We start from the raw sequence: 12,639 nt of genomic DNA on the forward strand, positions 1-12,639 counted from the left end.
CATCCATGTTATAACAGGTAGCAGGATTTCCTCCTCTTTTTTTTTTAACTGCCGAATATTCCACTGTATGAAGATGCCCGTTTCATCTGTTGATGGACATTTGAGTTATACTGCCTTTTAGCTACAGTCAGTAATGGTGCGTGAATATGAGTATTCATGTATCTCTATGAGAGTCTGCTTTCAATTCTTTTCATATGTATCTAGGGGTGTGGTTGAGTCATGGTAATTCCGACTTCAGTATTGCAGCTTCCTTGGTGTTATGGCAAGTCATGGTACTAGAGGTCACCCTAATGTCTCTCTGTGGTACAGCACACCCTATGCTCCTTAACCAAGCCAAGTGATCTCCTTTGTCTATCAGAGATCCCAAACTGAATCCCATTTTTTTGTCACTGCTTAGGTTCATGCAAGAGAGAAACGAGTCCCTTGGACAGCCCCCCACCCAAAGTCAGAATGTTGGATATATGCTCCGACATTTTTTTGGAGCGTATATCTTTTCTTCCCAACAAGAAGCCAGGAATTGGGAGTTCTCTCTTGATTGTACTACTGTATGTGCTTGGGGAAGGGACTATGGCAAGTAAATGTGATACATTTTCCTACCATTTTCCATGTCGTTCTTTCTGGCTGTGCACTGGCCTGGGGTGTAGGAACCTCCTAACTGGTTTCTAGATATCTCAGAAACAGTTTAGTCTGTGTGTTTTTGTTAAGTGTCTCTGGGGAGAGGTGAGTTGGAGGCTTCCTATTCACCGTTTTGCTTATATGGTCATTTTCCCTGTACTTTGTAATAAGTTTTGAAATTGGTAAGTGTAAAAACCTCCAACTTTGTTTTTGTTTTTTGTTTTGTTTTTTTCAAGATTGTTTTGGCTATTCTGGATCCCTTGAAATTCCATATGAATTTTAGGATGGTGATTTTTCTGTTTCAGTAAAAAATGCTGTTGTTGGGATTTGATAGGGATTGCATGAAATCTGTATAGCTCACTTTGAGTAGTATTTATATTTTAACAACATTTTCTTCCAGTCCATGAATGTGGGATGTCTTTCAGTTTATTCATGACTTAAAAAAAACCCCCCAAACTCTATTTATTTATGTGAGAAATAGGGAGTGCATGTATGAGCAGGAGTGGGGAGGCAGGGTGAGGGGAGCACAGAAGGAGAGGGACAAGCAGACTACTCACTGAGCAGGGAGTCTGACATGGGGCACAATCCCAGGACCCCAGAATCATGACTTGAGTCGAAGGCAGATGCTTAACTGACTGAGCCATGCATTTGCTTCTATTTGTGTCTTTCCAGCAATATCTGTAGTTTTCAGCTTACAACTCTTTAACCTGCTTAGTTAAGTTTATTCCTAAGTTGATGCTATTATAAGTGGGATTGTTTTCTTAATTTCTTTTTTTGGATTGTTCATGCTAGTTTTAGAAATACAACTAATTTGTGTGTGTGTGTTGATTTTATATCCTGCAACTTTGCTGAATTTATTAGTTGTAACATTTTTGTGTGGAATCTTTAGGAGCTCTAAATATATGATAATGTTGTCTATGAGCAGAGATAATTTTACTTCTTCATTTCTAGTTTCGATGCCCTTCATTTTTCTTGCCTGATTGCTTCCTTTAGGACTTCCAGAGACTATGCTGAATGGAGGTAGTGAAAGTGGGTATCCTTGTCTTGTTTCTGATCTTAGTGGGAAAGCTTTCAGTCAGTCACATTTTATTTAAATGGAACCTTTAAAGGATTTTTTTAAAAGTTATAAAAACAATTTAGCAGACAATGTGTTCTGTGTTATAATAGAGGGAAACAACTTATGTAAAGCTACCAACTCCTCTTCCCTGTGTTTCTTAGTAGGGGGAGGAGTCCTATTAGCTGTTTGAGTGGGACAGTTCTTTTGTTTTTTTGTTTTTGTTTTCTTCTTTCTTTCTTTCTTTTCTTTTTTTTCCTCCACAGTTCTTATATAGGATTGTCTTATAGATTGCAGGATGTTTGGCATCTCTAGGCACTAAATGCTAGTAGCACCTGTCATCATTGTTTTAACCAGTATTCTTTCCTCTCCTCCAAATACCTCCTGAGGAACAGTGGCGAACCAGTGGTCTTTCCTTTAGTCCAAGCTATTATACATCCTCCTTACCGACTTATCTTGATTCTGGGGCTAGAGGTGTGCAGATACTCTCACACAGGCTTGCTGTTATTACTTTAGCCTCTAACAAAGAGGAGGTCTCATGCCTGGGAAAGAGGGTGCAATTAGTGATTGGGAGAATAAATTATGTCTGGGATAAGGGATCTCTCTCACTGGAGCTCCTCTAGGACACCATCCCTCTCCAGCTGCCCCCCTCCCCCAGGCAAAGCGAGAGAAAATGAGTATTTCGCAGATTTCAGTATTTAGTTTCTAATTACTTTTGTAGTCATTGTTGTAAAATGTTTAGTCATACTAAATTAAAACACAGGAGAACTTTTTTTTGGTACTTTTTAAAATTAAATTTAAACCCATTTAAAAACATCTTGTGATGGGTTACAAAGAAACCGAAGGATTTCTTCTCTTCAGAATTTTTGCCATTTATGGTTAAACTTTTGAGTTGGAATGTATTTTTTCACCCCTGAAGGCACAGATGGTTTAGAAGTGCTATTTGGCTTTGAAGAAGATTCCATTGAGGAGTCTGGCAGCTCCAGTGGCATAAATGACAACAAAACAATGTCAGTAAAGCTAAGCATAGTTGCAAGGCGTTTACTGTTTTATCTAACGTAACTAAGAAGCATTTCTGTTAGGACAGTAATATTGAGTTAAGGATTTGTCAAGATTTTAGATTAAAATAATGGGACTACAGCCTTTTAAAATAATTTTCATATACTGCCTTTGTGTAGTATTTATCTCTGGCATAGTCATTAGTACTTGATTCAGCCTTTTATAACTTTTTTAACGTTCAGCAAGTAAAATTTTGATACTTTGTTTGGTCTGATTTTCTGAAATGATTTTAAGTATTGCCCTCCCTTCCTCTTTCCCATAGATTTTTATGGTTAGAAGATTGACTTTTAACCTGTGTGCTTTTTCAGCTTGCAGATTTCATAGTACAGTAACCCTCTTGTGTTTTTTGGGGGGTGGAGGGGATTAGTCAAGCAGCATAAAGCTCTGTGGCTATCTGTCATTTGAGATCTTGTGCCCTTAAAAAAAAACTTAGATCTGGTTCTATTTATTTATTTATTTATTTGACAGAGGGAGATCCCAGGTAGGCAGAGAGGCAGGCAGAAATAGAGAGGGAAGCAGGTCCCCCGCTGAGCAGAGAGCACAATGGGTCCTGAGATCATGACCTGAGCCGAAGGCAGAGACTTAACCCACTGAGCCACCCAGGAGCCCCTGATCTAGTTCTATTTAAACAGATCACACAATTAGCAAATAACTTGAGAAAAATTTAGTAATATGAATTTTCAGATTTAAACCTGATCTATTTGAGGAAAACAGGTTTCTTCAGTTTTTTGGAAGATAAATTTTTATCTGGTTTGCTAAAGACATAGGAATTTTGTTAAGAGCTATGTAATTTTACTAATTGTAGAGATTAATTTCTACTAGAATTTACCTAAAATATTAGAAGTTGATAGGAAAGCAGTAACGAAAATAAGGAAAGCATTGGGGTCAGGATGGAATCTTTTTTTAGGCTAGTCTGTAATATATAGGATTTATTACAATGTAAATGATTATGTACTTATATTTACTGAAGAGAGATTATCCTGATTTAGGATCATGACTTGTCTAGTTATATTTACGAATCATCTCTAACTTCCTTGCTGATTCTGTGTTCTTCAAATGATCTCGTTATGTCATGGCTTCTGATTAGCTAGCTAATCTTTAGGGAGAGCTGTTACAAGAACAGTCTGTTTACTTATTGCAAACTTTTCCATCAACTTTTTATCTTGAAATATTTCAAAATTTCAAACTTAAGAAAAATTGCAACAGTGAAAACAAGACTGCTGTTTTGTCTTTATAACCTTCACTCTTTAACATTTAGTGTGTATCTCCTTAGAACAAAGGCTTCCTCTCCTACATATCACAATAAAATCATACTCAGGAAACTTAGAATTGATAAAATGCTATTGTTTAATATGTAGTCTATATTAAAATTTCCCCTATTGTCCCAGTAATATCCTATATTCCTTTTTCTTCTTCCCAATCTATATTCTAATCAAGGGTCCTACATTGCATTTAGTTGTCATGTCTTGTTAGAGTTTGCCATTCTGGTTTTAGATACCGTATTTTTAAATGGTTGAGAGAATCAGTTTAATAAAAGACAGAAGAATTAATGATTTGAAACTAATTTAGGAGCAGAAATGCCAAAGTGGTTTGAGGAATGGGTGTTTTATATAAGTTTGTCAAGATTTTAATGACCCATTCAGGGAAACTACATAGCATAAAATTTTAGTAATTTGTAGGATAAATGTTTTTTAGTAATTTTAGTAGCTTGTAGGATAAATGTCTTGGCAAAACCAGACCTTAGCCTTGTGTTACTATAAATAGATCCTTACTAATCCTGTGTATTTAAGAGGAAAAATTTACTACTGGTGTGGGGAAGTTGCCTCTGCTCCTGCTCACAGGGACAAGTTGTGTCCCCAAGAAGAACCCCACTGGCACCTGACTCCAAAGATCCAGAACAGCCCTTGGGTCAGGGTGGGAAGGATACATACGATAATATGAAGTCCATTTGTCTATAAATAGCCTGTCCTAGAAGTTCAGGTGGAAACCAGCTTAGAATGTTCAGTAAAAATGAGGGATTTAATGTGTGACTGTAAATGTGGCAAATGAAAATAATGACTTGGTTTAAAGTCCTTTAAAGTATTCTCCCAACTGCTTCATTTGATGGTAGTAGAAGACCCACTTACTGCCTCGTGCTTCTCACAGCTGAGGCGTGAGGAAGCAAGACTGTATAGGTGGACATGGGAGCTGCCTTGGTTTAAGAGCCCTAAACTTCACATAGGAACTAATACCTCCTGTAGGTGTAGCAATAGGAAAACTTGGTTGCAAGAAAACCACCCTCAGGGAAGCCAAAAGATGATACAGCTTCCCATCAGGTGCTTATAGTTTGTTCATGGTTCTCTCAGTCTAGATGCATACTACCTACTAAGAGGCAATTAAAAAAACTTTGTCCTAAGCAGTGTTGCTGATCACACTAAGATGGCTGATATTCTTCCTTTATGGGATTTCCAGGGAATCAAAAGGTGAACCCAAGATCAGTTGTAGGAGGAGAATGGGTTTTGTTAACCCTTTACTATTACTCTTCCTAACGTCCTTTATTAGAACATTTTAATTTTTAATTACATTTTTTTCTTTCAGTGTTTAACTTTTTGTTTTGCAGTAATTTCAGACATACAGAGAAGTTAAAGAATAACAAAAAACTTAACAACAGCAGCAAAAAAGAATTTTTAACATACACCTTATAGCCAGATGCACAAATTGTTACTATTTTGCCACATTTGTTTTATTCTCTCTGAACTATTTAATATTTTTTAAAAGATTTTATTTATTTATTTGACAGACAGAGATAACAAGCAGGCAGAGAGGGGGGAGCAGAGAGCCCGACGTGGGGCTCGATCCCAGGACCCCAAGATCATGACCTGAGCTGAAGGCAGAGGCTTCGACCCACTGAGCCACCCAGGCGCCCCCTCTCTGAACTATTTAGAATAAGTTCCAGATATTACGTTCTCTTACTCCTAAATACTTTGGTGTATATTTCTAAGAACAAGGATATTCATTTATATAACCATCATATAGTTGTCAAAATCAGGAAGGATGGCCACAATACCTATGTCTAGTGTACAGTCTTTCTCAGATTTCACCATTTGTTGCAGTAGTATCCATTACAGCTTTTTTTTGTTTCTGGTTCAGAATCCAGTTGAGGATCACATACTGCATTTAATTGTCCTCTTCAGTCTCCTTAATTCTGTAACAGTTCCGAAGTTTTTCATGACAGAAACAGTTTTGTAGAGTGTAGGCCATTTATTTTTTAGAATGTTCCTCATTTTTTAAAAAAAAAGATTTATTTATTTGACAGATGGAAATCACAAGTAGGCAGAGAGGCAGGCAGAGAGAGAGAGAAAGCAGGAAGCAGGCGCCCCGCTGAGCAGAGAGCCTGATGTGGGGCTCGATCCCAGCACCCTGGGATCATGACCTGAGCCGAAGGCAGAGGCTTTAACCCACTGAGCCACCCAGGCGCCCCATTTTTTTGTTTTTAATTAGGTTTGGATTATCCATTTTAGAGAGGAATCTTACCCAAGTCTTGTCACATTACGAGGCACATAGTATTGCTTTATTCCATTATTGTTGATGTAATAATTTAGATCAGTTGGTTTAAGTTGTATCTATCAAGTTTTTCCACAATAAATTGCTGTTTCCCTTTCTAATGAGTATGTCACTTGGGGGATGGGCAACACTTTGAGACTTTGTAATATCTTTTTCCTAATAAGACTTTCAATCACTAGTTTTAATATCAATTGATGATCTTCCTAAATCTAAAGACCTATCCATCCAGCCAGCTGGTGGTTTTTCTCTTCCATGGATCAGTGGCCACTTTGACTTTTTGGGAAATTATTTCCAGTGGTTTACCACTCTGAACTACCAGCCAATAACATAAAGTCTATTAGATTCTGTACAATCTCTAGCCCACCAATTCATTCTGATTTAGTTATTGGCATTTATAAAATGTTGGGAATCAAGTCGCTTTTTAAAATATTTTTCCTTCTCTAGGTGTTTGCTACAGTCTGGAGGCAAGATCTTTCCTCAGTATGTGCTGATGTTCGGGTTGCTTGTGGAATCACAGACACTGGTAGAAGAGAATGCTGTTCAAGGAACAGAACGCACTCTTGGATTAAATATAGCACCTTTTATTAATCAATTTCAAGTAAGTGTTTAGAAGTTCAGCCAGGTGGCTGTTACCCCCATCTACCTTATCTTTCTCTGTAGTTTTATTGAGACAGTGTGTTTAGCTGGATTAGGATGGTAATCAGTGTCCTAGAGCAAAGGAATTTATGAGTGAAAAATCAACCTAGAGATTAGAATAGTCAAGTCTGTTGTTTCTACTGACAAAAGGCTACAGATACTCCTCTGAACCTTTGTTACAAGTGAAAAATAGGTTCCTAGATTTAGTCTTAGGAAAAAGGGTGCTTCTTGTCTAAAACAGGAGCAGCCAGAGAAAGACTGGCATTCTAAACATGAACCCTTAATTACATTGAAACTCAGGCTAGCAGGTGATAGGTATAAGCAGCTAATGTCTAGACAGTCAGACTGCTGTGAGTAGGAATGCAGGAACCTAGGAAACTGGAGCTCAAGGCAAGGGGGTTAGTTGTTATTTGGGAAACAAGGACTCAAGATTTAGTGCTGGCAGAGGCATTAGCCTCAGAATACAAATTTGTGAGTTAAAATTGTGTGTGTGGGTGGAGTGTCTAAGGGAGGAGGTTTGGGGTTGAAGACAGAGGTAGGAAGTAGGTGGAATACTGATATGTAAGCCAAAGCAGAATTTTGGGAAGTAGATACATATTTAAAGAAGTGACATCTAAAACTTTTATCTAATGGCTATACATAGTAAAGCTTTGAATATATAGTTAGATCTGTGAATAGTACTTGCTCAGCAAATATAAGTTTTTTGAGAAAATGCTTTTTTTCCTAGGGCTGGCTAACTGAGATTTTAGTGTTTGTTTAATCTCAGATTTTGGAGAGTTTAATAAGGAGAATATACTTATCAGAAGACAGAAGTTTAGGAGCACCTGGCTATTTCGGTTGGAGGAGTGTATGACTCCTAATCTCAGAGTCTATATGTAGAGTATAGAGATTACTAAAAAATAAATCAATTAAAAAAAAAGTTCTGGTTGTTTGTGTGGTTCAGAAATACCACTACCTCCTTTCTAGCTTATTCCCCCTTGATTTTGGTGTCTCTAATTCTTTGATTCCATCAGAGTCTATGATATTTTGATCCTGCCATCATTTCACTGTATTTCCCATTTTATATCCTCCCTTCCTTAAGAGTGTGTATTCCATGGTCCATATACTTTTCATATACCCCTTCTCTTTAGTTTTTGTACTGGCCTAGGAAAATCCTACCTTGGTTAAATCCAGCTTTCTGCTTTCTCCACACCAGTAGCCCTGCAGCTGAATACACAGACTTTGGTCTCTCTTCCGCTTGTGACTACTCATCTCAAGAGGCAGGTTTCCTGGTAGTTTTACATTTCCTGGTCCACTTACTCATTTTCTTAGGTGATATTGTCTCCTCTCTTCTAATATGATAATTATCTGTTACATAGACAACTGAGTGAACCAATGAAACAAAATGAGAGGTGTTAAAAAAAAAAGAAAAACTACACAGTAGTCCTCCCTTATCTATGGAGGATACTTTCCAAGACCCACAGTGAAAACCACCAGATAGTACTGAGCCTATCTATATTGTTTTTTTCGTAAACATACCTATGATACAGTTTAGTTTATAAATTAGGTAGAGTAAGAGATAACAATAACTAAAAATAGAATAATTATAATGTACTGTAATAAAGCTTACAGGGATGTGGTCTCTTTCAGAATAGCTTATTGTACCATATTCACCCTTCTGTGATGACGTGGGATGATAAAATGCCTCTGGTATCCTCTCATTGGTATCCTAATGAGATCATGTGAGGGAAATGATGTTAAGTGTTAGGTTACTATTGACTTGACAGTTTGTCAGGAGGAGGATCCTCTGCTTCTGGACCTTGGTTGACTGCTGGTAACTGAAGCCATGGAAAATGAAATCACAAAGAGGACTGTACAGAAAATAACAGAAATTTATTCATTCAACAAATATGTACCATATTTGTGCTACTTTAGGTTTTGGGAATATAGCTGTGAATCTAAGAGATATGTTCCTGCACTCATGGAGCTGTTCAGATTGACAAACAAGAGATAATAAACTAGTAAAAAGATTAGAATGATGGTGGTTAAAAGTGCTATGAACATAAAGCAGCTTATGAGATAGGGAATGGGGTTATGTGATAAACTATTTTATATAGGTGATGACTAAGGAAAGGACTCATGAGTAAGTGATATTTAAGCAGGGAACTGAAGAAATAAAGAAGCAAATCATAAACAAGTTAAAGGACCAAAAAGTGCAGTGACCTGCGGCAAGAGCATGACTGGAGTGTTCAGAAATAGCAGGTCAGGTAAAAGATGCAGACAGAAAAGTATTAGGAGCCAGATCTTGTACAGCCTTTTGGTCCTATTTTACTCTAAAAAGGGTGGAAGATACATGGCAGGTATTGAACGGAGGAATGACACCGTGTAGATTGTTTTGAAAGTTATTGTGGTTGCTGTGTTAGAAGTAAACCACTTGTGAGAGCAGGCAAAGGTATTACGGCAGTAATCCAGGTGAGAGGTGGTAGTGACTTATTTGGTAGCAGTGTGGAGGTGGTGCCAAGTGTTGTGATTGTAGCGACATTGGAAGGTAGGTTGTGGTAGATAGGATGTGGGTATGAAAGCACCTGGAAGAATAGTCATCATCTACTGAAATGAGGAAAATAACATGAGGATCAGGTTTTATTCATGTGTTTGTGGGATCATTGAACAGTAGGATAATAATTCAGAGAAAGATTGAGGCTAGAGATAAAATTTGGTACTTAAATTTGATAGATGAAAAAAGAATTGGTAGATGATATTTAAAGCCTGAGTGAGTCACTTTGGGGCTATGTAGAAAGAACTGAACTCTAGAGAATTCATGAAATGATGAGCTTTAGATGGGAAAAGTAAGAATTAGCACAGATGCCAGGAGTGGCCAGGAGGCTAGGTTGAGAAACAGGAGTGAGGACAGACTATGAGGGTTAGAGGGCATGTGATGAGAGGTAACAGGAATCTAAAGCTTCTTCTGGTGATTGATACAAACAAGGATAAAGGGCAAGGAACTGCTGTGTTGTTAAGGCAGGTAAGGTTAGATGCCTTCAAGGATGCCGAGGGGGAGAGGTTGATAGATCTGTATCCACTGCTTCACCATGCACAGTTGCTCTGATATTTTACTCAAAAGGAAAGAGGGTACTTTTTTTTTTAATCATTTTTTCTCCCAAAGATTTTATTTATTTATTTGACAGAGAGAGAGATCACAATTAGGCAGAGAGGCAGGCAGAGGGGGAGGGGAAAGCAGGCTCCCTGCGGAGCAGAGAGCCTGATGTAGGGCTTGATTCCAAGACCCTGGGATCATGACCTGAGCCGAAGGCAAAGGCTTAACCCACTGAGCCACCGAGGCGCCACATGAGGGTACTTTCAAAACAGGTTCCCTTTTTATTTCAAATGAAGAGGCTAAAAGTTGCTAGTAGGAATGTTCCACTGATACTAATATTGATGGAACACATTATAGTGGTGGCTCTCAACCTTGACTGAACTTTCAGAACTACTGATAACCTGGATCCCAACTCCAGATCAATCGGAGATGTGGCCTGAGCAGTTGGGGGCTTTTAAAACCTCTTCAGGTGATTTTAACTTGGCAGCCAAAGCTGAGAACCATTGCTTTATACAAATAAACTTTATTTTCCAAGTGAAATTATTCGGTTGAATTTGGCATGTTTTCTCAAATAGTTGTACTGTTTGCTTATTCATCTTTCACACATAAGCACATCCTGGGTTTAAAATTTTTGGAGCTATTTCGTGTTAGTAAAAATTTGCGTTCATCCAAGACAAGATCTGTAGATAATTGGAAGTATTTAACCTGATGAAGCCTTGGTTCTTTCATCCTTACAAAACTGGGAATTAAATGAGGTATTAGGTGTATAAAGCATTATATCCTATTGATGCAAGTATGAAGTAAGCACTAGAGGGTACATGGCCACAAAAAGAATTGAGTAAAAGTGAAAAATTTGTATTTTCTTTAGGTACCTATACGCGTATTTTTGGATCTGTCCTCATTGCCCTGTATACCTTTAAGCAAGCCAGTGGAACTGTTAAGACTAGATTTAATGACTCCATATTTGAACACCTCTAACAGAGAAGTGAAGGTAATACAAAATGATTATTTTTTCATATTTAGAATTATCTTAAGCTAGGTAATACTTAATGTACACAAAATAGTTTTTGCCACTTTCTTTGACAATTTAAATGTTTTTTTCTAAACAATATCTTAAAATGAGCTTGGGTAAATACTAGTGAATACAGTAGATTGGTATTAATTTGAATTGGGTGATTAAATCTTTATAAAATTTGGAGCTAAAATTTACTAAAAAAACAGACTTACTTATCCAGGTCTACTCTACTTATTCTGATAAAATTTTCATGATTTCTTAATTTTCATAGGTACACATTTGTAAATCTGGACAAGTGACTGCCATTCCCTTTTGGTATCATATGTACCTTGATGACGAGATTAGGTTGGATACTTCAGGTGAAGCCTCCCACTGGAAACAAGCTGCAGTTGTTTTAGAGAATCCTATCCAGGTGGAAATGGGAGAGGAATTAGTACTCAGTGTCCAGCACCACAAAAGCAGTGTCAGCATCACAGTAAAGCAATGAAGAGCAGTTTTCTAATGAAAAACTGTCCAGGTAGAGCAGCAAGTACACAATTCTGGTCTGAATTAGTAGTGGAATTGTAATGATAAAATGGGGGTATAAAGATTTAATTCCTTGTAATGGTCAAGTATTTTTTAAAAATTGATTAATAAAGTATATTTAAAAGATCTTAAAGAGGAGCATTATTACAGAGATATTGCTGCAGACTTCCTTTCTCAAAAAGACTGTCACTGATTTTCCAAATTTGTTTTTATTGCTTGGTTGTACTTCACAGTGGTTTCAATTTTGCTCAATACTCTAGTCTACACTCTAGCTATAATGATAAGGGATTTGAGTCCCATCTTCATTGTCTTATGCCAGTAAGTAGAGCAAACCTTTTAATTTTTAAGGCATCTTGGTTTCTTTGAGTCCAGACTTCTTAATTGGGATACATCAGAAAGTTGGCTGCCATTAAAGACTGAGGGTTATGGTTACCTGTAAATTCGAAGCCTGCTTCTCTTAAATACTATACTTCTGAAACTCTTGGGTTTTGTGTTTTGAGAATGCAGACTTCAATTAAGAACCTAAGCTATATGCTAAATCTAAGAGAGTAAAAGTTAGGGATGAAGTAAAATCTGTAGGAGACGGCATTTTTCCTGGTCTACTTTGGCAAAGAAAATTTTAAAAAACTTGTAAATTCAAGAAAGAGCTAAACCCAAACCAGTGTTTTTAAAAATTTTGGTCTGAATGCATAGTAAGAAATATATAATTGGCCCAGATTTTAAAGACTTGCAACAGGGAGATTAATAAGATTATCGTGCCTTGTATTTACTGTGTGCTCTTTGTAAGGAAGCCACCAAAAAATTAAGATGCACTTTCTTTCTACATTGCCTATTCTCATCGCTTTACTTTAAATAGAAGTGTTTTTAAGAGTGGAAAGAATGAAGACTGCATTTAATTACTGTGAACCAGTACATAAATGTAAATGTGTGTGTGCATAAATATATGAAGCAAAGATTTTGAGAAAAATATTTATTCTTGCTATGTTAACAACCTACACTGGCACTTTCTAGATTTCAGTATATAATGTTAAACATTACCCGGTGGGTTGTGATTAGCAATTAGAGAAACTCCACCCTAAGTAATAAATGTCTCTGAAATAGAACCTCCACATCTTCTGA

General features: G+C 37.2%; 1 protein-coding gene across 1 annotated transcript in view; it reads left to right on the top strand.

Annotated features, from left to right (window-relative positions):
• PRMT9 (protein arginine methyltransferase 9) overlaps positions 1-11,653 on the top strand; it is a 39,208-nt gene extending 27,555 nt beyond the window's left edge. The window contains exons 10-12 of the mRNA XM_044224904.1: positions 6,716-6,869; positions 10,849-10,971; positions 11,267-11,653. Coding sequence (XP_044080839.1) covers positions 6,716-6,869; positions 10,849-10,971; positions 11,267-11,482 — 493 coding nt within the window. The 3' untranslated portion in view covers positions 11,483-11,653. The remainder of the gene's footprint in view (positions 1-6,715; positions 6,870-10,848; positions 10,972-11,266) is intronic.
• The last annotated feature ends 986 nt before the right edge of the window (positions 11,654-12,639 follow it).

The sequence above is a fragment of the Neovison vison genome, chromosome 11 (genome assembly GCF_020171115.1).
Source record: "Neovison vison isolate M4711 chromosome 11, ASM_NN_V1, whole genome shotgun sequence".
Taxonomy (NCBI): Eukaryota; Metazoa; Chordata; class Mammalia; order Carnivora; family Mustelidae; genus Neogale; species Neogale vison.